General features: G+C 41.9%; 2 protein-coding genes across 3 annotated transcripts; one reads left to right on the forward strand and one right to left on the reverse strand.

Moving 5' to 3' along the window:
- The first annotated feature begins 5913 nt into the window (after nucleotides 1-5913).
- Nucleotides 5914-19755, forward strand: LOC117542676 (ephrin-A1-like). 2 transcript variants are annotated; one of them, XM_034210483.1, is made up of 5 exons: nucleotides 5914-6237; nucleotides 17005-17300; nucleotides 17838-17903; nucleotides 18010-18105; nucleotides 18232-19755. In XM_034210483.1, exons 1-5 carry the CDS (start codon nucleotides 6140-6142, stop codon nucleotides 18357-18359), a joined length of 684 nt encoding a protein of 227 aa, XP_034066374.1. In that variant the 5' UTR covers nucleotides 5914-6139; the 3' UTR covers nucleotides 18360-19755. The 2 variants fall into 2 exon arrangements, with proteins under 2 accessions (XP_034066374.1, XP_034066375.1); XM_034210484.1 differs by having other exon boundaries at nucleotides 18235-19755.
- A 5412-nt stretch (nucleotides 19756-25167) lies between these two features.
- On the reverse strand, nucleotides 25168-26494 carry dpm3 (dolichyl-phosphate mannosyltransferase subunit 3, regulatory). The gene is made up of 2 exons (XM_034210284.1): nucleotides 26434-26494; nucleotides 25168-26207 (listed from the first exon to the last, which is right to left on the reverse strand). The coding sequence occupies exon 2, from the start codon at nucleotides 26158-26160 to the stop codon at nucleotides 25882-25884; it is 279 nt and encodes a 92-aa protein (XP_034066175.1). The 5' UTR covers nucleotides 26161-26207; nucleotides 26434-26494; the 3' UTR covers nucleotides 25168-25881.
- Between the last annotated feature and the right edge of the window lie 310 nt (nucleotides 26495-26804).

Below are 26804 nucleotides of genomic sequence, written 5' to 3' on the forward strand. Positions count from 1 at the left end.
CAGCAGCAGTCAGCAGCAATGCCACTGCAGACGTTGAGCGAACGTGAATGTCAAGTAGAACCTGTAGTTAGAAAAGGTGTCGCTTGCTGTTGCTGTCAGCGTGACAGTCAGAATGGCACTATTCTGGAACTGCCGATGTCTCCTTTCCCCCCGAGGCTCCCCGAGGCCGTTCAGTGTTGGGAAGGTCTGGGAACTTTGGACAGAACGCTGCTCTTCAGGGGGAGGCAGAGCACGTCACTTTCCTTTCCATATATTTCGGGGGGTAATGAGCAAACAGCTTGGGGATCGGTGAGATTGACAGCGCGAGTACATGCCGTTCTCTCTTGTATCTGACCATGTTGACTCTTCTCTGGGATCAGGTGCATCAAGCTTTTCCAAAAAAAACATGGCTCTGCAAACCGTGTCATTACTATTCATCCTCCCATCCACCTATTTCCTCTAGAGGAAGGTGCTCAGCTGGACCCTGAGAGTTCTCTGTTTGAAACCCCCATATGAGTGTTTACAGAGCGATATGATTTTGGTTTCCCTTTCACTCCCGTTTTGTAATGATGTAATTGTGCTTTGGTGTGTGGGTTATTCACGTTGAGCCTCCTATACACTGGCAGGCTGTTGTGTTGTTGTGTCAGGGGACGGTAAACAGCCTCTGGGTGGTCCTCTTTCTCTGGACTCAGACACTTCGGGCACACTGTAAAGTCTGCTGACAGGAAAAAAACTCTTTCTTTTCAACACAACCTTGGTCGCTGCTCTTCTCTCCTTTCTTTTCTGTCGCTTGTTTGTGGCTGCCGGAGTCCATGGAACTGCCCCTCATACATATTGAAGGGGCTTTTGAGGAATCCATCAGTGTATGGCTTTTTCATCCGGCCTACCCTCTTCTCCCCTATTTACATTTCAGTGTCAATCTTTCCCTCTTTTTCTCTCTGCGTCTGTCTGTATCTCTCTAAAAAAGTACTTTTGCATTCAACTATTCTGTTTTTTCACTCTTTCCCACCTGCCCACTTTTATGCAAGCCCCCCTCCCTTTCTCACACCACTTAGCTCCAAATTTCTCTCCCGGCCTAAATTTCTTTGGCTTTGTTTTGTAGATCAAAACACTTGTATGCATCTCTTAAAGCGTTGCTACCTCTCACACTCATCTCCAACTTTTTTCCATCTCTCACTCCAAATGGTTATTTCTGTATATCTCTGTGTTTCTCCCTAAAGATCTTGCTGGAAAACTATACTTTGATGCATCTTTCAAAGCCTTTTTTCTGATATCTCAGAATCAGCTATTTTTCTCTGACGGTCTCATCTGCTCCCAATTTCCTCCAGTAAATACAGTAATAATCTATTTCTGCTTTTCTAAATCATACTCATATTTCTTCCAATACCTCTTTATTATTTTGTTCCATCCACCCTCACTCTCGTATTCTGCTTCCCTATCTCTGTATTTGTATGTTATTTCTCATCTGAACATCTTATTACATCTTGTGCCTCTCCTCTCTCCCTCTGTCCTCTTGTTTGTTTCCTGTCTATTTCTATCTTTCTCACTCTCTCGCCGGCCCCCTCTTATTCATTTGGCGTCCGTCCCTGCTTCCGCTTCTCCTCTGCACTCACTTTCAGCTCAAATATATTTATGTTTACACGTTAAGTCTCATTCCACCTTTATTTTAAACCTTCCTCCTTCATATCTCCTCCTCATTATTACACTTCCTGTAGATGTATGTCTCCCATGTAGGATTTGAGTGGGTTTTGCATTGTCCGAATCTGCACAGGATGGATGAGGTGGACTCTCCATTTGTTGCTGCTTTTCAGCCTTTTTTAAATGACTCTGCATTTCTCAAGAGAGGGCACTGCATTGTTCATTTGTTTGGCTGTGGGTCCCCTGCAATATCTCACGCAACACTTACTAGGTTTAGACAGTCGAAAGGGAAATGATGCATTGCACCTCTAAAATTTCAATTTTCCCAAGGGGGGAGAGCCATAATTACAGGTCAGTGAAGGTAACATGTTTGTTAATTACCCGCACAAAGGTTTTCCTGTATCATTTAGAGGTGAAAATATGTTTATTATTACCTTATGGTATATCCATATATCTGATGCAAATTTCCCCTCTGTGGGACTAATAAAGGTGTTCTGATTCTGATCCTTTCTTTGTTCTACATCTATTTTAATTTGCATATTATCCTTCTTAAGTGCATTTTTTTTTTAACACTCATTTTGGCACGCCTCCTGCCTTTTGCTTTCATTCTTGGTCTTACACTCTCGTTATCCAACATTGTGTTTGCATTTCTCCTCAAATCCTCCTCCTCATCCGCCTCCTTCTCAGCTGCTCTTTGTATTTCCGTTTTGCATGTATGGTGGGTATGCAGGCGTACATATTTGTGTGTCTGTGTGTGTGGGTGCGTCTGAGTGTGTCTGTATTTCCTCAATGTCTAAGCAAGGACGCTCAGTGATGTCATAGTAATAGTCTTACCTGGAATCCAATCATTGGATATGCATAATCAACCACCTCTCTGTTTACCTCTGATAATTAACTACAGCTAATTAAGAACTGGCACTTACCACTTCATCTCTATGCTGTAAGGGTTACTCACTGATTACCTCTGTTTTGCTTTAAAATTGCTCCACCTAATAATTAACTTTCCCTCTATTGCCTCAGGAAATTCGAAGGAAAACAACATTTGTTGCCAGAGAAAGTTATAAAAAACAGTGCTGTGAACAAACTTGTTCTTCCCAGTCAAACTATCGAGTGGAGGAAGATTTTGCTATCTTTATTTAGTCTCTATTTCATAAGAGGAGGCAGACCTGTGCGATGCTAATTACAGGAAACACTTCACTGCCATTGTTTGCAAAGAACGAGCTCACAGGTTGAGGAATAACTCCTGCGGAGGAGCTGCATTGACTAACAATGGAGAACACAAACCAATGGAGGCTGCTGGAATAAGAGACACAGACTGGGCCGGACACTGCACAGTTCACACCAACACAGTTCTCTTATGGTAATAGATGGTGCGCGTTGTTTGGGGATGGGAACATGATGATAGTCTGTCATTAGGGCTAACATCACGGCAAAGGGACACACAAACATCTCCTGTAATGGCCATGCTTGAGAGCAAGGAGGAAGAAAGTGACGATAAGACGACTCACTGCACATGATCTGAGAACGTGTTAATGATTACCGTCAAGCAGCAGGTTATGAGATTTTTCCAAATCACGCATTATAAAGTGTATTCACACAGATGAAGATATTGTAGAAGGAAAAGTCCTGTGTGTTTTTATTCCTCTTTTCAGGATCACAGAAAGTGCAACTCTATGACATCATCTAATTACTCCGGTCGAAATGGTTGAAAAAAAACAAATTATGGACACTGAAGTTCCCATGCCTATATGAAACGGTTTCCCTATCATTTTCCTATATCTTATTTTCATGCCACAGTACAGGCCCAGTGCAAATTCAGGATTTGAGGTGGGGATGGTTGTGTTTATGTGTGTACGTGCCAATGTGTTAGTTTCAATGTGATCCTGCAGAGATCCATGCCTGTGTGTCTGTCTGCTGTAAAAAAAAAATATATATATATATATATCAGGGCTGAGATGCAGTTTTGTTCCACTTCATCTTTCTATTTACTCGTTCAGCAATTCAGGTTGGTTTGAAATTAAAGGTCTCCTCATTTGGTTCCTGATAGAGTTTTGACATAATGTCTGCGGCGTGGCGAAAGCTTTTCCACAACAGTTTTCGATTGCAATGCAAATGGCAATTACGTTGGCAGTCCCTCTCACCCTTTTATCTTTCCGCCGAGCCAGAGAAAACAATTGAACTCTCAAAAATTGATCCACAGGGATGAGCGCTCTTCATGAATACAAAACACATTATTTGGGATGACCTGCTTGACACTGAATAGCACACAATTACCATATATATGTGGCTTTCTGTGTTTGTACTGTTAGATCTGAAATGGCTTGTCAGTTTGGACTGAATTTTTAAGTGCAAATTGCCTGAACTGTGAATACTCATAACCACTAAGCATAGAATATATTGTTGGTTATATGCAAAGGACCCCACTTGAGTCTACATATTTTGCTGTGTAAAGTAAATACTGACATAAAAGCTTTACCTAAAGTGCTTGATGGAATAGTGTGGGTGTCTCATAGAGGTTTGTTTTCAAAGAATATGTTTCCAAAGCACAGAGTTGAACCGAGTTACAGGAGATGTAAAGACATATTAGTGGTAGCTTTAATCTGCCTGAAGGACCAGATGAGTTGGGTGTAATTGCAGTGTGACAATTAAGCTGTCAGATAAACTGTTGATTTCATCAGCAGTCTACCTGAAAGTGTAATCATCTCGTATAGCTGTCAGGCCTTCTGTGACAGCAGAGATTTTCAAAAAATGTACGCACTGTCTCCTGTAGCCAAACCAATTTTAAATGGGATGAATTTAAGCCAAAACTTCACATTTAAAAAGGCTACATTTCAAGGCTGCACAAAGCCTAATATACTATAAGAATGCACTGTTTACTTTATCCTTTCTTCCTCTGCAATATCTTTCAGATTTACTGTTACATTCTTGTTACATCAGGAGTGTATCCCTCTCTGCTTGACCTTCATTTTGTTCTTAAACATGGACCAAAATCACACAAAGTGTATCTGATTACATCCCTGAATCTTATCTATGTCCCAATATGGAGTAAATTCTGCAAACTCTGTGTAATTAGCTGTTACAATCTATTATCCACAATGAGTGCCCTTCTTTTTGACTCACTTTACAATTTAGTTGTTTGCTGTGATACCTTTGAAAGCTCTTATGCTGCTTAGCAGGCATAGCAAATAAAGTGCCATGTCAAGCAGAAGCAGGCTTGAAAACCCCCTCTGGCAAAATGACTCACTAGGCTGAGCAAGCCGCTCGCAGTCCAGATTATCCATGTCAATGGAACAGAAAATGAGAATCTGGATTTGTAATGTATCTGACAGCATGGAGGTTATTTGCTTCCAGTTCAAGGCACAGTCTCTCTATGCAAATGATTACAAAAGCTCATACATGTTGGGAGGATTTTACTTCAATGTCAATATTTCAAATGAACACCCATAGAATAAATGTAAAACCAACACATAGGGGAAAGGAGTCATAGAAAATCTGTAAGATAAAAACCCTTATTTTTCACTTCCGGAAATCACTGTGCAAACTCACCAGATGTTGCCAGGACTCATAACACTGCAGTGATAAGAGCTCTGGAGGAAAACTCAACAGTTTAAATGTGTTATAACTTGAACAACTGTGTGCCATTTACAGAGAGCTGCTTTATTAAATATGTGGTGTTGTATTACCTGTATTTGTTTAGGTGTTAGGTTGGTTAGATGTTACCTTTTATACCTCCTGTAGGCGAGAACGTATATGATGCAAGTGCAATTGAAATGTTTATTTTACATGCAAGCGATATTAAATATAAATCAGATGAATAGCCGATGAATGATTTCCTGTTTTACAACTATTAGAACCCACATGCAACATACATGACAGAGGCAATGACTCACACTGTAGTTTATAACTACAGTCAATCACAGAGCATGATCAGATTAAAGGTAAGGTAAAAGGTACAAACACATTATAGTTTTTTTTTCTCACAAAAAGTGACATTATTTTTACATTGAAAAAACGTAAGATTATTGTTCATTTTGTTTGCAAACATTAAACTGTGTGATATTGCATACTTTCAGAAATATTGTATAAATCCAGAAATATAAATGTATCAATTCAAATAAAAAAAAGAATTCAGATATACATGCTGCAGGTTTAATAATAAAACAGTGGGCTACATATGGGGAAGGCTGCAGAGCTCGCGTCTTTCGGATAGCCCTCTGATTGGTCCGCTGTTATAGGGGCGGGGCTTGTGGCTGTGGGCGTTTCACAAAATCAGCCACCACGCAACACAGGCTCTCATTCACTACGGTTTTGACGAGTTAAACTGACCCGTCTACGGTTGATAATCTTCTACGAATCTAGTTGCTTTTTATTTATTTATTTACAACCGCTGCGTGCTTGAAGTGTTTTTCTAAGCGTGCAGGTTACAGGTGAGCGAACGAGCTCTTCTCTGTGAACTTTTCGGGTTTTTTTGAACAGCCTACCTGAGTTGTGTTCCCTCTGCACGCCTCCACTCCTCTCCACCATGGATTTGGTTTGGATTGTGGGCTTCGTTGTGAGCGTCTGCGCCTGGTTTGCTTCAGCGGAGCGACACAGCGTCTACTGGAACAGCACCAACCCAAAGTAAATATACCTTTTTTTATTTGATGTTTTCTTATGTTTATACATTGCTCCTGAACAAACGCTTTCACACACTTCTTTATCCGGCAATGCTAAAACAAGATTGTTTGGAATCTTAAACATTTCAATAACTTTTAAGCTTATTCTCAGTGCATCATTATGATCCATATTCAGAAGCATGTTGAAGAGTTGCACCTCATGCATATTCAGTGAGCCTGTTGTGATGAATTTGTGATTTGAAGCAATTGGCTGCTGTTGACATGATAATGCAAGACAGTTAGGAGCCTCTCTCCCTCCCCCCTTCCTCCCTTTGGGCTCGAACCTGTTATTATGCTGCTGTTTATCTGTAATACTTTGTCTAACCTGTTCAAATTGAGTCCTTTCGCAACATGTGTTATGCTTTTGGGATTTGTTGCATCAGGTTCTCTATTTATCTTTTTCAGCTGACATTGAGATAACAGCTCATTTTTTGAGGGAAGCTAACTCGGTTTAATCTGTTTAAATGATGTGTTTCATGGACAGACAAATGCAAGGTTATGTTTTGACAGATTCTGGAAACTTTGTTGTACTGTTTATGCACACATGTGTCTTATCTAGAGTTTTATTATTCTAAGAGTGCAGTAATTTTTTAACCATGTATCAAACAGCTTATTTGCACTGTTAAAAGAGAGGGATTTGTTTTATTTTGGTGCTGTTGCATCTCCTTACATTGAGCTTAAATCCTATGGGGGAGGATTCTTTTCTCAAGGAAAAGGTTATAGTTTTGATGTTGGTTTTACAGGTCTGACTCGCAGCCCAATGTGTTGAAATATCAGTTGCAATATCCTCCACATCTGACAGAGCCCTAACCTTTGTGTGGAGTGGGAGGCTGCAGTGTCTCCTAAATCAAGAGATATCGCATGGGGTTTACGTGGCTGTCAGGGAGACATAGGGGTGTTCATATTTCAGGTGGTAAGACGAGTAATAATGCTGTATGACAGAGACGGAGGAGGTAACTTGAGGCCTGGCCAGTAGGTCATGCTGTAGGAGAGAGATGGATTGCTTGGGGAGAAGAAATTGGAGCTGAAATTGTCGGGGTTAGGGGCCATTCACAATAAGTGGGGGTCAATTAGAATTATGTTTGATGACGACTGGGGTGAAATGGCTCGGGGTACAAAGAGGGTTAGTTTTACACACCACAAATGAACTTCTACTTTCACCCACACACAAACACTCCCACTGTGCCGGGCAAGCACAAACAGAGACTCCTGGCAGACAATCACTCAATCACAAACCAGGACATTCAATCACAGCTACTAAATCAATCAGTGTTGGGCTCACTCTCTCCGCTGTGCAAACACATGTCTTATCTTGGTTGCAAACACCCAGATTTCCAAATGTTCTCCGAATAACTTGCAATCACTGCTTCCCGTTGGATCTCCCCTGTGGTTAAAACTACAGAATTTACAGTTTCTAGAAAAAGTCAAAATGATAGTGACCAAGCCTTTAGCTGAAAATCAGAACGAAGTTCCAGATGGAAAAGCGTTTTGTTGTCGCCCTGCTTATGTGATCATTCCTGTATATTTACTTGTAATCCGTCCTTCTGCATTTGCTTTTTTTTTTCTGGATGACTGTGCTAAATCTCTCCCGTTGGCTACTCTTAATCCTGTTTTCGCAGAAAACTTTCATCAACCCCATGATTCTGGTCTACCCTTTGACCCTTACTTGAAACAGGGTGTTGACGTCCATCTTTTCTCTCATGAGATGGGGTTATTTCCTAGCCTCGGTTTGTTGTTCCTTCCCGCTGGTCAGAACGTTAAATTGATCTCAGATTGATCACTATGGCCCATGTGGTGCAGCTCATTTCCTTTGTCTCAGCGTGTTTGTTGAGGGATTTAGCGAAACACACACTCATCCATGCACAGTTGCCCTGCTCAACACTGATGTGTGTGTGTGTGCACAACGCACCTTTGGGCCTCCTTCCAAGGTCTATCTGCCAGTACTTTAACGACTACTTTGTTTCAGCATGAGTGAAATATATCCTGACCATGTGTCTTTCAGCATTTTCTGACCTTTTCGTTGTTAGTTTATATGTAACCATTGTGTCTGATTAGCAACAGCTTAATCACCAGCACAGCTTTATTCCCAGAAAGAGGATCACCAGTGTGCCCAGTCAGTTCGGGCCCCTGCATGCCAGCGTGTGTACGTGTCTTTTGTGAAGGGAGTGTCTGTGCAGCAGTACCGTGTGTGTGTGTGTGAGCATTCACAACACCACCAGATTCAAGTGACTCACACACTCTCGTACACATTAACCCCAGTCATACACACTTACACATGTGCCACACAGTTGTGATTGATGTTAACATCGTCCCTGGAGCCCTATGGACTCCACAGCTCCTATGTGAGGCAATAATCTGCTCTTTCACTGCTTCTTCCTGCCTTTCCCCTATTTTCCCTGCTGACAGAGCATGAGTAGACCACCACCCGCACCCCACCCCTCCTCTGCTTTGTACCTGTCTCTCCCTCGCTCCAGCACCTCCCTCCCCCTCTTCTTGGCCAGGTTCCCTTTTCAACTTGGTGCTGTGCTCTCCACTTGTGTGAGTCTGTTAACTGTTTCATGGCTTTCTCCATGCATCTCCTTTGATCCGCTGTTAATTTAACATCATCCTCATCATCCTCATCATCACCTTTTCTGATATGACACCGTTTTGAGCTAATCTGTTCTGAATCTGAAGTTTTGCAATGCCTTTCTAAAAATATTTGGGATTTAGTTAAATGAGCTAAAACAACTTCCAGATTGTTTTAGCCATGGCTGGCACAGTGGTTACATTTTTTTGAATTGAATATGCTTTCTTTTTGTCGTATTGGCTCAAATAACAGCACAAAACTAGCCCCTCTCAAAAATATAAAACTCAACCTTTTTTTATTTCAAATGTATTGTGCATTGTTATACATTGTTTTATTTCTCTTGTACATATTTTATTGTCTTTTTTAATGTTCTTATATATGTTTTCTTTTATATACTAAGATTCATATTTATAGTATTTGTTCATATTCTGGTATGATTCTTCTATATTTATGTTTCCTGCTTTTGGAAACCTGCTTTTAAATTTCAATTCTCATACATTGTTTATGCCATGTACCAATACACCAAAGCAAATTCCCTTTATGGGGAAAAACCCAGTTGGAAATTACTCGTATTCAGATTTTGATGAGGGAGTTATTTAAGGTATGTTTCACCCACATGGAGGGTTTTTCTGGTAGTTATCCAGTCAATATGGTTTTTTTGTGATCCTTCCTATACAAATTGGGTAATGGTCTTCACAGTGAGCCACAGAAAGAGAATAGTAACTGGTGTGACTGATTGTGGGTCAGAGTTGGCCGTGTGATGAAGTGGCACAGCCTCTATCAATCTGTCAGTCATTCTGTCACGGCGGTGGGCCCTGAATACTGGCTGCCACTCAGGCCGTGGCTCAGCCTCTGGGAAACTCTCTTTCTTCCCCCTCCTGTCTTTTTGGTCCCCTTCGTTCCTTCGCCAGCTTTTTATCTCAACTTTACAAGCTGTCCCTTTTCAGTCTATTATTTCCTCACCTCCAACTCTGGCTCTTTGAGAAGGAGGGAAGCAGGCTAAGAGGTGTGGAATTTTGTTATCGTTCTTGGCACCCATGGCGATCCGTCACAAGGCACTCTGCCCTTTCCTTCATGCTTCCCCCCCCCCTGCTCTCTTTTCTTAAAGCTTCCTTCTTCTACCTCTCTATGAAAAGCCACTCAAGTCTTCCCAGAAAACCTGTTTCTTTTTTCCCCATCTTCTTCACTTGTGTGTGCTTCTCCCCTTTTGAGTGTGTTTCTGGAAGTGGTAGAGCCAGTTTGAGAACTCAAACCAGGAAAAGACAGGACATTGAATGAAGAAAAAAACAAAGGTATACACATAGGAGTGGGTTGCCGTGTCTGTTTGCCTTCCGTGCATGTGGGAGTGTACATGTTTGAGAGATTGAAGATAAGATTGTAGGTAGTCAGCGTTCACACAATACGGGCCTTCTGCGATTTCCAAGTAATCTGAACCGAAGATACTTTCCTTGAAAAACATCCAGGTTTCCCACTTCACTTCCTAATCCAGCCTTCGCTCTAAACCCCAAGCTCCTTTTCTTCTCTGAATTCTCTGTCTATCTTTTTCTCGAAACGCCTGTCCCCTCCCACCTCCCTTAATCTGGTTTGTAATCTGTCTGGTGAATTCAATCTGGGGAAAAATACTCTGAGTGATTGTCCAACGGATGGTAATCGCCTCTTATAGGCTTGGTGCTCATTGAAGTGTGTTGTTGTTTCCTATCTTAACAGTCTGTAATCGTCTGGAAGAAGACTGATGATCAAATTGACAAGATTTAGTTTCCTTTCCCTGTGTTTATACTCTTCCAGTTCAATATTCCTACTTGTTGTTGCAGTCTCAATGGCGAGAGGGCTTGTTTTATTGACTGCACTACATGGAGAATCAGGCCAAAGGTTTTATTTCCCGCAGGCGTGCTTACGGCATTACAAAAGTCTGCATGCTGTCTGCTCTGTGTTTCCCTATGAAGTGCTGCACTTCCTGGCTACGTCTTTTCCCGGGAAAACAGCGTATCCTGTCTGCACAATAAACAATACAGTTCTCACACCCAAGACACGCAAGACTTTAAAAGCCTGGACCTGGGATTTGATTAAAGTTCCCAGGCTTGTTTGAGGAATGAATTAGTTTGAATCTCACAGAATAAGTAGATTCATTGTTTTAATGAGGGATGTGCTCAATTGTGGAAGCCTTGAGGATGATAACGGATCCGCCTCCCCGCCTGCGCTGCTGTCAAACCTCTGTCTTTATTTGGGATTCTCCTCTGAGCCGTGTCACCCCATTCAACCCTGCCAGTGTTTCTTTGCCCCCTGCCCGTCCTTGTGCCTCCTCCTTATCTTCGCAGCAGACTTCCCGTGCTCCTTTCAACTCTTCTCCTCCTCCCTGCACTGCTTTCCATCTCTGCAACCCCACACAAAGATCATAGAGTAATAACTGAATGAATACACAGATTTATGATTTAATGATGTTTTTCATGGTTAATGTGAGGTAGAGATGGAGAATGTGTGTCCCCCAGACTTGTTTGTCAAGTATTGGTGACATTCAGCAGTGTATATGTGTTTAGATGTGGAAGAATTACCCAGCAAGAGTCAGATATTATCTATGAAAATGAACCATTGTGTTTGCCTTGCTGTGTAAATAAGGCTCATTGTGTAACTTTTGTTTTTTCTTGCCTTTTATCTCCTGTTTGTTGGATGTCTGGGCTCAGTGTGTAAACATGTCTCCATAGCAAATACTGCCACCCCCTAGAGGCCAGTTGTATTACTATTACTACTAGCAATAAGTACTACCACTACATTCATTAAAACGGCCATTTAATCAGTTTGGCCTGTACTCATATATTATTTCCCCATGGAATTCATTAAGCCACATGTCAGACCATGTTGTAGACAAAAAGCACAACTATGGAAGTTTTTCTTTGTGGAAATCAATCCAGAAAAATCAATTTTCTTGTACAGATATTTTCCCCCTGAGAAATGTGATGTCTGTGGTGACCTTTGTGTTATGGCCTTTATAAGTTACAAATGGCTCATGGGACAAAGTGCCACAGTTGGAAAGAGCATATGTATTTATCTAAGCCTCCTCAGTGCTGTGGAATAGGCCAATTATTTTTCTGCTGGACTTAAAGCTTTGTCGCTTGGCGAGGTCTTCCAGGAACGCCGGCAGAATGACCAATGAACCAGACGGACAAAGGTTGAATGAAAGACGTGGGAAAGCTGATTGAGATGGATGACATAAAGTCAAACGGTGCAAAGAATGAAGACTGAAATATTATGTTAAAAAGGAGGAGCCCAATGAGTTAGACCCTATTTGTTTCTATGACGACTCAAGCAAACCCACGCTGCATTGTGCTCGGCAAACGGTGGGTCAAAAAGTTGCATATTTGGAATACCACCAGAAACAGTTTTGTGATTGGTTCAGCAAGTCTTGGTTTGGGGGGAGGGACAGAGTTGACATGAGGATCTGGTTTGCTTATTGAGCGATGAAAGACGGACAGAGAGTGGGAGGGGATGGCTGACATTGATGGATGAATAGATAAGGCAGATGAAACAAAAACAGTTGAGCAATTACGTTAAAATGTGGCGCTTGACTAAACTTATGATGCACCTCCAAACATTTCAACTCTATCTGATGTGCCACCGTCCCCTTGGAGTATTGCTATCGCAAATATATCTTGAAAGAAATGGCTCCCTTGTGTCATGTGTCTTTCATTACTCTGTTAACACCTCTCACTTTCCCCTCTGCTACCATGGACACACACACATGTTCATAGTCAGTGTGTCTATTTTTGAACTCCAAAACTTCTCTGTGTGAAAACAATGGGGATGGAAAAAAAGCTCCACCCTGCCTGCCTAACTCACCCCTTACTCTTTCCCCAGCCCATCGGCCCCTTCTCTGGCCCTCACTGTCCACTCTCTAAGCTCCTGTATTAAGCAGGGTCTGGTGCTGATGAATGGACCACAGCTCAGCCTATGCTCCACCCTTTAATCCAGGCTTGAACGAGCCGATTAGGTGGTCCCCACATTCCGGCTCACTCATCTGTGACGAAGGCCAGCAACCTTACTGGGTCACATTAATGGTGTGTGTAAAAGCCGGGAGGAAAATAATCATGTTTATGTGGTCAGGGTGATGGCACAGGTTAAGTAGACTAAAGCCCCTGTTTTTAGATGTGGAGGTCAGTAGAGTTGCAGCAATTAGCTGAACCACAGCGCGATAATTGCAGACTTTTTGAATGACTGATTTAACTTAATATTTCATCCAAAATGGCAGAAAATTGTGTTTTTTAGCTTTTCAAATATGGACGGTTCCTAATATTCCTTTGCTTTGTATCTTGCAATCTATCAAGTATTATGGACTGGCAACGAGGCATCCCCTTTGAGACATTAGGATGTACCAAACCATCAATCAGAATTGAATCAAAGTATAGGCAGGATAACCAATAATGAAAATAATCATTAGTTGCATCACTAGTGGTAAAATACAGTATGTGCAGTTGGTCCTTCGATGGCCTTTATTGCCCTTTTTAAATGTTCAATAAGAACGATTTCCCTTGTAGTGAACGTCTATAGAATTTAAAAGACTCAAAGCTCCTTCTTGCTGACTGTTCATGTATAAAATTCTCCGGTGCTGACTTGGCGATTGTCCGACCTTTGATCCACTTTGCGGCCTCTTCGTCTCAGAGGTCCAGCATTCCACAGGCCGATAGAGTGCAGAGATGAGAGGGTGATGGATGGATGAAAGGAGGGGCTAGAGGTGGAGAAGAAAGCAAAATACTGGCCAGAGAGATTAAAGAAGAGAGATTAGACTCTTGCTCCTGAAGAGGCTCCAATAAATCAGAAATTCCTTCTTAGGGTAGGAGGAAGAGTAGCAGGGAACATCTTGTAGTCAATTTTCCACCCAAAACCCCTACACACACACACACACACTCACACATTTGTCCACTTGACATTCCCTCTCTGCTATCGTTGGTGCTCATTATTTGCATTTTTTTCTACCTTATCATGACTGAAACACACTCCCACATTTCTCAGAGCTCTACCGACGTAACACACACACACACACGTAAATACTCCAACACAAACAATCACACATTTAAATGTCTCGCGCTGAGACGGACACACATGCGCACATTCACTGCGTTTCTGCCATATCTCTACAAATCATCCTTAAGTAGAGGATACAACATCTCCATGCGGTTACTTCTGCTGGAGCTCCAAGCGTCACTGTCATTTCAAGAGAGCATCCTTGGATAAACAATGGGAATAAATCAAAGCAGCCCATCGACAGAGAGAGGGAACAGTCTGGCGGAGGAGAATAAAAAGAGACACACACTGGGGGTGGGAGGATTTTGTCTGCTAAAGTGAAGGTGGCATGATTTGACTCTGTTAGCTAAACCTTTTCACACTCAGGCCTAAACTCGCTTTGAAGTGCGTTTCTCCAATCAGTTTATTAAGCAGATGATGTGGAATGTCTCAATGCCGGGGCCTTGGAGGGGAACAAAAGGCAGCTGGATAATTAAAACGATTTGTCATTAATAAAAGGAGCTAGCCAGCCTCCCCGGGTGTGTATTCAGCCACTGTTCTCTCTGCTAAGTGAGGTATTCAATCAGCGCAGGCACATTGTGAATAGAGACACTGTATGAAACAGTGGCATTGATAAAGCAACTGTAGCGCTCATATGGAAACTCTGAGAGAAACTTCAAAAGCCATTTCCAACTCAAGCCCTTTGACCCCCCCCCTGCCCACGACTATTCATGCCCTACGCCTCCCCCAAAACGTTCAGCCTAAAGAGGCTGGGAAGTGGGGAGCAGGAGGGCATAATTACCCCCCTCAGGGTGACTTTAATGCCCTTTTTTGTGTTTTAATTGCACCCCCCTTCGACCCCCTTTTGATGAACACATTGGGAGCATACCCAACCGGTTTGTAATCCGGGATCAGAGTGAGGGAGGGTTTGGGGATAGGGAGTTTGTTTGTGTGTGTTTTCACTGTTTGCAAGGGGATGATAACTCTGTCAGGCAAAAGCAGACAACATTGTTTGTTCAATAGTGTTATCGATTCGACTGAAATTAAAAGTGGCAGGGGGAAAAAACACTTTAGCACCAATCTGGTAAACAGAGCGTGGCAGGCAAACGGCAGATAAGCACTTAGCTGTCTGGACCGTGGCAAAATGATAATTATTGTTCTCCCCCCTGAAAGTTGGCGGGGCACACTATAATCAGTGTAGTTGGATGGAAGTTTCATCGGAGTCCTGTAAAGGTGGTTGTTTTCTAACGGGCCGTGTTGCTGTTGTAATGGTGTTGCCGGCTAATCTGGTCATCAGTATTGAGGGAATGCAGTCAGGCGCAGAGGGGGTAAAGGGATGGGGTGGCAGAGGGGGTGCAGGAGTCAGGGCCCTGTGTTTGGAGCCACTGCGTCTGTCCTTTTACCGGGGGTACCAGGGAGACCCCTGGCCAAAAACAACAACAGCAGCTAACGAGCGGCAGGGGCCTGTGCACTTTGATCGTTAGTCACACATATGGACCTTGTCACACAAACACAAACTCCCCAAATGTGGCTTGTTACAGTTCTATAGTGGGAAGGTTTTGTTTTTTCCCAAGCTAAAGATGTCCGATTAGCACCCTTTAGGCTTTTGGGAACTCATTAGTCTTTGAAATCTTGTAGATTAAATAGCAGTCAGTAACTCAAAACTGGCTCCCTGCCTCTTTTTTGCGTTGGATTTTTGGAAACCTGGTGAACCGGCCATGTATTCATTGCAAAAGCAACAAAACCCTATATTAGACACACATTCTCCCTATGTGTTGTGAAAATATTGAAGTCTGTCAAATATCCTCCACTCCTTCAGAACCCCTGGTGATGCAGAACAGTAGGAGACGGTAAACTGATAGGCATCGCTTTGGAGCTCAGTACCGGAGAGGAGGTGTGTGTGTGTGGTTTTGGTGGCTGCAAATGGTAGGTAGCTACTGCTTTAGGTTGTTGATAGATGGGAATTACTGGGAAGTGTGTGTGAGTGTGTGAGTGTTGCCAGCGGCCAGCTACTGCTCCAGGCCAGTGATAGATGACTTTGGCTGAGAAGAGAGCATTAGCTGTGAGCCGCCCCTGAAGCAGTCACTCAGTCAGGGGGAAGGGGACAAAGCTGAAATACCTTCAGTGACAATTCTCTGGAGATAAACTCATAATGCCTCCTAAAGAAGAAAATCCAGGAGGAATCATGGACAGTTGAGATAGGATCATTTTAAACTGCCTCGGAGTGTGTGTGTTTTTAACTCTTTCAGTGATACTTAAAAAGTGTTGGTGTGGGACATTAGAAGTGGAAGTGCTAAATTGTTTTTTTTCTAAGAGTGCTCTTTTGACCCACGTCCAAGGAGAGGGCAGGAGTTTAGTTTACTCGTAAAAAGGGCGGAGGAGTGAAGGGAGGGATGAGGGGAGGCAGACAGTCTGACTGTGTCTCTGTGTTTGTAATGAGAGGGAGTGTGGTGGGAGACGGTTACAGGCTGTCACCAGACTCATTTTATATGTGCCCGCCTGTCTCTGACCCTAATGAATGACTTAAACATGTGACATTTTTATTTGTATCCCTATCTTCAGTAAACTCAGGTGTCTGTCTGCTTCTGTTAAGGTGAAACTAGCATGACGCATTCTGCCTTTTGGGTGTTGGTGTGTGTAGCCCTGCAGATGTCAATACTCATCTCCTGTCTCGGCGGGCTAACTGACTGCTAATGTTTCTCTGTAAACATCATTCAACTCCTGGTGGACATGGGATCAATGTGCACTCGATGCTAACTCCACAAAGCAGCCATGCTACACTGGCTTCATGTTCATCCATATTAATGCCCATGTCCTCTCTATGATAATTCTTCCCCTTATTGCGTTTTCTCTCTTCATTCAACTCCAACACACACACACACACACACACACACACACACACACACACACACACACACACACACACACACACACACACATACACACACACACACACACACATCCTCACTCACAAACACACTCCTGCTCTCTATCTCTCAATCCCAGGCCTCTTAGTCTTTCCTCTGATTTCCCTGTTGTACAGGGCGTGCAGCCGATCAATATATAATCACAGGTTTTGAGGCTTATATTTATCACCGCTCCAATGCTATACCCACGCTTATCAGTCTCCTGCCACTTGGATAACCGTCCCTATCTGACTTCTCCCCGCAGGTTTCTAAAGGACGACTACACTGTTGAGGTCAAGCTCAATGACTACCTGGACATCGTCTGCCCCCATTACCCAGAGGGTGAGGTGCCATTGCTGGATGCTGAGCGATACGTGCTCTACATGGTGGAGCGTGAGGACTTCGACATCTGCAAGCCTCAGTCATACGACCAGATGCGTTGGGAGTGCGGCCATCCATTTGCTCCTCACGCCGCTGAAAAGTTCTCTGAAAAGTTCCAACGTTTTACTCCCTTTACTCTGGGAAAGGAGTTCCGCCAAGGAGAAAGCTACTATTATATCTGTAAGTGTCAATATAGCTTTGTTGTAGATGTGTCACCGTGTTAGCCGATAAGTTATATTTTCCAATATTTGTACTGAATGTTTAAAGCATGGAAAGTAAGGGCGTTGTTGTTAATTGCTTATCAGCAGTAGGTACAGCTGAGGCAAAGTGAATGTCATTAATGTTGCATGGATTTTGGTTATACAGGGAAGAAATTCAGAAAATAAAATATACATTTAATTTAAATTAATCTTAAAGGGGAACACAAATGCTCCTATTAAGCTTCTCAGTTTGTCAAAGTTGATACAATACCCCGCTAGATTGTAACCACAAAGACCAGGCAGTGTTGTCAACCTGACCATGGCTGTAATTAGATAAACTGCAGGACAAGACACACTTCGCGGGTCACAGATGGCCTCCTAAGCTTTGTCCCTGTGTTGGTCTGTTGCCAAGTGTTTGTGTGTGTGTGTTGGTGCATGCATGAAGGTGCATTAGGGGCCGGTGGAGGATAAGTGCATTAGTTGGGATGTTAACGCCTGTGTTGTTTCTTCCCGACAGCCAAACCTTTGCACCACCATGGAAAGGAGTGCCTCAGGCTCAAGGTGGACGTCGTAGCCGTTGATGGTGAGTTTAACCGCCCTTGTGGCTGTTAGGAGAGTGCCACAGTCAGTCCTTTAAGGTATTGTGAGACCAAAGCAGAGTAATTGATGGCAATTTTCTTGTCTTTCAGGCTCTCAAGAAGCCAGAGTGGCTAAAGGAGGCACAGGTGGGGCTGCAGTTGGAGCCGGGGGCGGGGTTCACAACCCGACCAACAGACTGCCTGCAGGTATGTCGACTAACCCGGAGTCCTTTCTAATTATCCTTGACCTATGAACAATACGACCACTTTCAGGATTACGTTAGGGTGTAAATATATGGTCCTAATGTGTCTTCTTTATCTCTCATTCTCAAGCAGATGACCCAGTGGTAGTCCTGCCAGACGTCCAGAAGAGTGCACGGTCAAACTCTGCAGTGACGGCTTCCTCCCTCTCTATCCTCTCACTGCTAGTCCCATTTTCATTACTGCTTTTGTTGCACTGAGAGGACATGAAAGAACTTTTTTTTTTTCAGGGACTACAATGAAGACAGTCCGTGGGGATGAAACCACTGACTCAAAAAGACAGTTCTCTGTGCCCAGTGCTGGCCACTGGCAAAGACCTTTGAAGCTTGTAAAGTACAGATGGACTTGAATGCACTTCCACGTGCTGAGTAACTAACTCCTGAGACAAAGTGTGTGAGCTTTGCCTCATTTTTCAGAAAGTGACTATTTTCTTCTTGGAAAAGCTCTCCTTGATTTTTTCTTTTATAGGGCTCATTCCAGAAAAACATGAACCTCTTTGGATGATAACCCTTAATGATAATAGGAAGAAGCTGAATTGGAACCAGAAGAACAATCAAGCGCAACTCTCTTTGAATTGTATACATTTAGACGGATGTATCCACGTTCAATGGAAAAGTTATCTCCTACCTTTTGAGCCAAAGATCAGTCATCTCTCCAACTTGTACACTATTCCACCCTTGAGTATTGTGTACTATTTGTTGTGTTGTTATCGTAATGGTATTGAGTGGCATTGTTGTCCCAAGTGATTACTTTCTCTAAATGTAGCATCGACAGGCACGCGGGCTCTTCTCATGACTACCATTCCTTTGCAAACTCGACCATGTGCTTTTACTGTAGCACTAATACAGCACAGTACGGAAACACCAACACACACTCCACAACTGTGTTACACACAGACAAACACACACTGACATCAGATGACAGACATTAAAGCACACTACATTTACTGTGTTATGTGTACATTCTGTGAAGATAATTTATAACATTTGCAGCTGAGAAGTTTACTGTATATATCATGTGCTCCTAAAAAGAAATGTTTACTGTTGGCAACCGGGGGACTTTTTCTTATTTTCTTCCTGGTAGAGTTAGTACTTGTGTGAAAGAAAAAGAGTGTGAGAGTTAGAAAAAAAGGGAGCAATTGATTTGAAAGAATGGTGAGATCAAATGTTTTTCTGCCAAAAGCAAACACTGAGGTGTGCGTGCGTGCGTGCAGAGAGGCTGGACTTCTCTATTTGTTGGATCTTTGCCGCTGTATTAGTTAAACTGCCTGACATGAAGTGCTGGTATCTTTTATAAATACAGGATCTAACCCTGTGTGTCACGGTGCTTTCATTCATATATTCAACACAAGCATATACATCTAACAACATAAAGTAAAGTTGACTAGATATTCAGAATAATTAAAACCCTAATTTATGATTTGAACAAGTTCACAACAGACAAGACAAGGCATCAAAACGTCACCCGACAGGCTGGCTTGATCCACAAAGCACAACTGTGTATGATTACCATTAAAGTCAGTCTTTTTTTAAATCTGAATTCCTGTTAATTTTGTACATGTGTAAGTAAGAAAAGTGTATAATATGTATATATTTATATATATATATAGAAGATTATATAAAAAGACCTGTTTGATAAATATGCTAAATGTGAACATTTCATGTGAAATAAAAAAAGATATTTTTGGAAAACCATGACCGTGTTTTTGGGGTTATTTTGAGATTGTGTGTGTTTATGGTACGGCTTGCAGGATTCTAAGGGTTGAAATGTTGGCCTCAAAAAGCATTTGATGGATTGCAAAAATAATTGGTTCAGATTTGTATTTCCCTCTCAAGAAGAATTGTAATAACCTTATTGATCGCTTTAAATGTAGAACCATCATCAGGTTGAAGTGTTAAGTTGTCTGTTGTATAGGCTTGAAATGTGTTCAAAAGACATTGACAACAATGGTGAACAATCCTACTTAACCCTCCTGTTATCCTTGGGGTCAATTGGACCCCATTCAATGTTTAACGTATCTAAAATAATTGTTCACATTATTTGTTTTGCTTAGTATTTCATGACTTTTCCTAATTTAGTGAGGACTAATGGGTGAACATATATGAACATGAAGATCTTTTTTAAATGTCCTGTACGCACTTTGTATGCATCGGTGTTCCTTCGGGTCAATTTGACCCCAGGCTGTTTTAGTAGTATAAAACATGTAAAAATGTCAACATTTTGCACATTTTGTTGATTGTGTAGGATGATATTGAGGTGACTATTACATGCAAATGTATCATTGTAAAAAAAGAACTACCCTCTGCTTTAGTTATTGGTCCTTTAACAACATTAACAATATCTAACTTTAACATTTGATTTCAGTCAGTGAGATTTGATGGTGATTTATATATTTTTCGATGGTCACATAGGGGTCTCGGGGGGGAAAGTTGGGGCAACGTTTTATTTGAATGGTTATGTAGGTTGACTAAGATACCTAAAGAACCAGACATACATGTTGGTTCAAATGTGGAATATGATCATTGTCAGATGAAATTGACCCCAGAGGATAAAGGGTGTAAAGTAAATCTGAGGATAACAGGAGGGTTAAGTTCACCATGTGAATGCCATTTTGAGTTTCTTAGCACGCTAGCTTTGCCATTTATAGCTCGCTGCAACACAGTCCCAAAGTACAGCCTTGCATGCTATTTTGGGTAATGGTTTAATTATCTAGCCTAAGAAAAAACCAACAACCTAGCATCATCTTAAATTAAAGATAATTTGTTCGCCTTTAGGGAACTTCGGTGATTGTGGTGCTTTCAGAAAACCCCTTTCTACTTTTGATAACAGAAAATATCTCAAAAGGCGACAAAAGCTCAGATAATGACTTAAACACAAACCTAAAACCGGGGCCATGGTGGCTGGAGACAAATACTGGAGAGATAAACCATAAAAGGGGGGAGGGCATTGTTTATTATTACTGATAAGGTTGCCTTTTGGCATGAAGACTCACACAGGTGTGATCCCTCAACTATATCTCAACTTTATGATTAACCTCCATTCTGAGCTACAACACCCCTCCCACAATACTCACCTCCTTTTTTCTCCAACCATGATACTTTGCTCAAAGTTGCATGTCAAGCCATTGTTCTCGCCTCTCCTTCTCTTGTCTCTCCCTTCCCAGGGGAGCTTTACGGCCGTGACAATAAAAACAGCTGTAGCACCAGAAACTGGTGCCAGGCCCCACAACTCCCAAATGTTTTCAAAGGCTTGGTCATAAATTAGGGCTGGCAGACAGGCCTCTTAACCGCCAGACCCCGAGAGGAGCCTCCACTGAGTCGTGGCTTGTCAAGAGGAGACAATTATTTGTATTTACTCACTCGTTCTGCGTACCAGCTTGAGTAAATATGAACAGCAAGTGTGAAACTTTTAACGCTGTACTAAATGTTAAGGGTCGGTCAGTAGATAACCGGAACAACCTTTGAGCATGAACAACCCGAGGGTATAATGTTTTCACGGGCCAATAAATCTCCATGTAATGTTTGCATAACATTTTAAGGCCCAAATCTATAGACCATACACATTCCAAGGTCAGCATGAATCTTAATCTCAAAAATCAATTTTCAAAACTCTTCAAGGCAACATCTTCTATATATTTTAAGTTAAATCTCTCCTAAGTGTTGTGCCTTGTGTAAAAACATTGTATTCACAGAGCCAAGCATGTAGTTTAATTAATAAATAAACCTATATATATTTAGATGGATTCATAACACCTACAGCTGTTCTGCATTTCTAGAATCTACAAAGACTTTTCCAATCATCCGGGTGAAAAGGAAAAGCTGCATGATGAAAAGATTGCTTTTAAGCGGATGGTTAGAAGAATCATTAAGGATTCTAGGAATTCAACAGCAACTTCTGAGATTTTCAGCAGCATAGCTTTATGGATAGCATATATTTAATTTGTTGATCCACCACTTTGAGACAATTTAAAATATTGCAACATTTACTGGATTAATTCGCACATCATTCATGGTCACCAGAGGATAAATCCTTTGGTTTACTTTTTAGTGATCGCAGACTTTTATTCTAGCACCATTATAAGGTTGAAACGAGTCGATTTTGTGTGAAATGTCTCGACAACAATTAGATTGATTACCATAAAATGTTCGACAGACATTCATGTTCCCCAGGTGGTGACTCCCTGACAATTTATTGGGTCAGAACTGTATTATCCAATATGTTGTTTTATGACTGAACACCTGCACAACTAATGATAACAATTTTGAAAATGGCAAACCTTACTTCTAAACATCGGAATGCCTCCACAGCTCTATGACTGTGTAATAGCAACACATGGGAGGCTCTATATTAAATTAAACATTTCCCAACCAGCAGGAAAACTAGGCTTTTATTAATTTATCATCATCTGCGTTTAAACCGAGCGGGACATTGTATGTAACTCAAATCTGCCAGGAGGCCATGAGGCGCAGCAAGAAAAATCCACAATTCAGAGTAGCTTTGGCATGGCCAGCTGGAGTATCTCTGCATCTCTGGACTGAGTCATACCTCACTATCAGCAGGACACATGACGATCCAGTCCCTGTCTGCCTGCTAGCGTATGTTACTACTCGGAAGAGCCAGGACTATCTGCCTTACTGGGCCGTTGGGAGGTTACCTAATGTTATTGAAGCTATTTGTAGCATTTATAAGCCTCCGTGCTGCCCTAAAATGTGAACCCGGTGTCCTTTAAGTATCAAAGAAGCTGTTTATGAGCAGTGAAAGAACAATCCCATGATTGACTTTTTAACCTCATCCACATTATTTTTATTCAGCGATTATGTACTGCATGCTCGGATTAAATGTCGTTTTATTGTAGCGGCATGTTTGGAAGCTCTTTCATTCCCTCTTTTGCCTGAATCCTGCTTCAGTGCCTATAAAAGCTTAAGGTGACTGCAGGGTCAGACTGGGCTGATGGGAAGGAAGCACCTTGGTTACACAGACTAAAGTCAGAGCTGCTGGGCCAATCCGGGCACATTTTGGTCCCCTGCCATCGCCGGCGGTCGGGGTGTGGTCTTCTCTTCCCGAAAAAGTATTGTCACATACTTTCTTCCAGGATCATCCTACTTGTTCCAGCTCATGCTCTGGTTTCCTGTTCGTGTGATTTAGTCACTTTCCTTTTTTTTATTCATACCCACATCCACATTTGTTTTGGGTTGCCTCTCTAAACCATCTCTGTATCATATCTCCTGTTTCGATCCAACTCTCTCATCTTGTCATTACTGTTCATCATTCTGTGTCTGTGTCAAATCTCCATCTCTTTCAGAACCGAGCCTCGATTACTAACTCCATCTCTCTTTATTTGCGTCTCTAGATGGGTTTGAGGTTTTGCTGTGAAATGTGTGGGTGGGGAAAAAAAGAGTATTTTCTCTGCAGAAAAATGATAACCTATCATTTTTCAGTCTTGTTTTCAGCCTGTCGAGATGGATTTTCTCCCAGCAGTGTCACTGAGTGTCTCTGGGAAAGCTTTTTGTATTGTGTTTTAAGGTCTCAGTAGGGCCATGCTGCAGGCTCAACCCAATGGCCCTTCTCTCACTCTGTCTCTAACCCCATAGGTTTTCTTCCTGTTCCTCCTCTCTTCATTTATCTGTACTTTATCAATGTGCCACTTTGGAGCAGAAAGTGAAGAACATTCTGTGCACGTTTGTCATCTTTCTCAGACATCTGTCAAAATCCTTTCCTGTCGATGACAGACAGTGCAATTATGAAAATCACTTGTAAGTGGCTTTCATAACCCAAAACCAGAAGATAGAAAAAATCCAAGTGAGAGGATTTTGAAGTTGCCACTTAGACATGTTACATCACTGGGATATTTTAGCTTACTTTCACACATGAGTCAAGTGGACAAAACTCACCACTTTGTGATACAAGAGCAAAAACACCATTTATATGATTCATAGCAAACCAGCCTCACATATTCAGTGTAAAAGAACTGAAACTCAACTTTGATGTCACATTATTTCTGGTATAGTTTATGTAAGCTTTTAACTCAAAGTTATCCGAATTATATAATACAAATAGGATATGGTAAAAACGACTGTGTACAACTTTGATTCCTACAGCTACATAAGAGAGCATATTATTGCCAGGGAAAGAAATGTTTAGGACAGCCTTTGATACATCTATGTCTGTCCATCAGATTAAACTTGATTTCCCCTGACATCATGTAAAGGGTTATGTCTGGGATGAAGCTTATGTACTGTATATTGGAAAAGACGTGTGGCCTAATCTGATTTATACTTCTGTCTCCTAGCCCGCAGAATACAAATGAACAGATGGATGTCTTGAAAGCTGGATTCAGAGGGAATGATGACAAAGAAAAAGTGATTTACTATTTCACATGTGATTACGAGTAAAGATATAACTGCCTACCAAGTGAAGCCTTTGGTGTAATTGCCAAAGTAGAACATTTGCTGGTAAATAACAGGTTGCCTTTCATCCAGTCTGCTCTTGCAACAGCTTGCAGACATTCATGGGGGGTGAAGTTGCAAGGCATGATGGGGCTGCAGCCAAACGGCACTACAGGCATAGCTTGCTCACAAAAAAAATGCCAAGTCTTTTGCATTTGTTCTGAAGTTACAGGAGCTTTTTGAAACCCTATAATGATGCCTTGGCCGGGCTATGCTTTGTGCCCAGCGGGAACTTACTGAAAATGAGCATAGGCAGCAATTTACGGCTCACACAAAAGAAGTGGGCTTGCCAACATCAGATTAGTCCATAGCTTGCATTTAGCTTACATTTTCTGATTTGAGAATACATAAGGGGATGCTGTATATGTATACTATCATGTCATTAACTACACAATGGGACAAAAGAGATCTGTTTCTTGCACAGTATATATATATATATAAAGTCCTAAGGTCATGTGGATTATTCAAGGGAAAGGAATGCTTCTTATATGGAAGCATTCATGTACATACCTCCTGGCCCTATCTGGACCCCCAACCCAAAAACACGTGTCAGAAGAAAACATGAAGAAAAATAGACTCAATTTTAATTTTGTTCCAGTTATAGCATCTGAAATTGCACAATGGAATGTACACTTTTTCACAGATAAAATCTAGTGCGTCTATACAGAAAAGCCACACACACACGGTCCCCACTGTGTAGTCATGATACAAATTGAAGCGTCTGAACATTCCCCATGGTCTTAAGTGAGATTGTCCCATTGTTTGGTTTCATTTGTTAGCATTTCAATGATGGGCAACTTGTTACAGATGAAACTTAAGCAGAGCAGTGATTTTCAGGGGTGTTTAACCATGTGTAGTTATTAACCAAACACAGCACCTATCACAATTGTGCTTGTTTTATCTGGTTTGAGATGTGTTCATCAGTAAAACCACCTGCTGTTAAAGGACCCAAACAGAATATGGTGTTGTTAAATAATATGTTGCTTCATACAAGTAGGTATCAGGCTGTTTATTTCTCATTTCCAGAAGACCATCTGATCAGTATTTAATCTGTAAGAGATGACACTGAAAAATCACAAACACTGCTGCATAAATGGTTATTGTGATAGATGATTATTCAATGTCTGCTGTAAACAAAAAAAGAGTGTACAAGTTCAAAGTTTCATCCAACACATCCTAAACAACAATGTGTTCTGTATTCACTATGTTGTTAGTAAAAGTAGTCCGTGCATCCCTTTCAGTCTCTCAAAAACGTCTACATAGTCCTTTAGAAGCTCTATATCTTTAAGCCCTTTTTCCTCAAGTCCTGTTTGGCTTCCTGTATCTGCCCCAGCAGCTCGGCGGACGCCTCATCACAGTCATTGAAGGTGGCCACTCGGTACCCCACCGTGCCCAGGGAGTAACAGCCGAAAGACACCAGCAGGTACAGGGGCATCGGCCAGGCCGCCTCTCGGTAGCTCTGCGGCAGCCTCTGCTCCAACAGGTCGAAAGACACCACAGCCCAAGCCGCTAACACCAGGGACACGCCGAGCAGCCACTCCAGAAGTTTAGTCATGTTGAGAGCAGCAGCGGGGAATTCAGGTGAGCCGCCGGGAAAACAACCTGAAGGAGGAACGAACGTTTGAAAGGCTGTTAGGCAATTAGCTTAGCTTTAGCACACCAAAGTAGCCGCACGTTAGCTATGTGGCAACAACACACGAGAAAGACAGGACGAAGACTACGGGAACATAACAGTCGTACACAAGCAACTCCAATAACATTTACATTCGTGTTGATATCATTTCAATTTCAATAAACAGGTTTAAAGGAAGTAATCCGATGTGTTTACCTCCGCTCTAAAGCCACCTCAGCTCTGCGCAGATTTATGACGTAGACCGAAATGCCTTGTGGGAAACGTAGTCCCTGATGTGTTGGGACCTCTATTATACATCCATGGTTGTGACAGATACAGGGGAATATTACCTTTGTGTCGATAGATATGCATAACATGGATTTTTTTCCAGTGGCATTTAAGATAAAACAACACATCTATCCATCTATCTATATATATTCTCAAAGGGACCAAATGGCAGTAATACAAGTGCTGAGTGGGTTGTTATTTCTCTGGCATGTAAATCCATCAACACCATAGTAGTGCCAGTTTTTTTTTAACATAGCCTACATACATTAATGTAGATATAAAAAAGTGACTATGTTGGC

Source organism: Gymnodraco acuticeps, unplaced genomic scaffold (assembly GCF_902827175.1).
Source record: "Gymnodraco acuticeps unplaced genomic scaffold, fGymAcu1.1, whole genome shotgun sequence".
In the NCBI taxonomy this organism is placed as follows: domain Eukaryota; kingdom Metazoa; phylum Chordata; class Actinopteri; order Perciformes; family Bathydraconidae; genus Gymnodraco; species Gymnodraco acuticeps.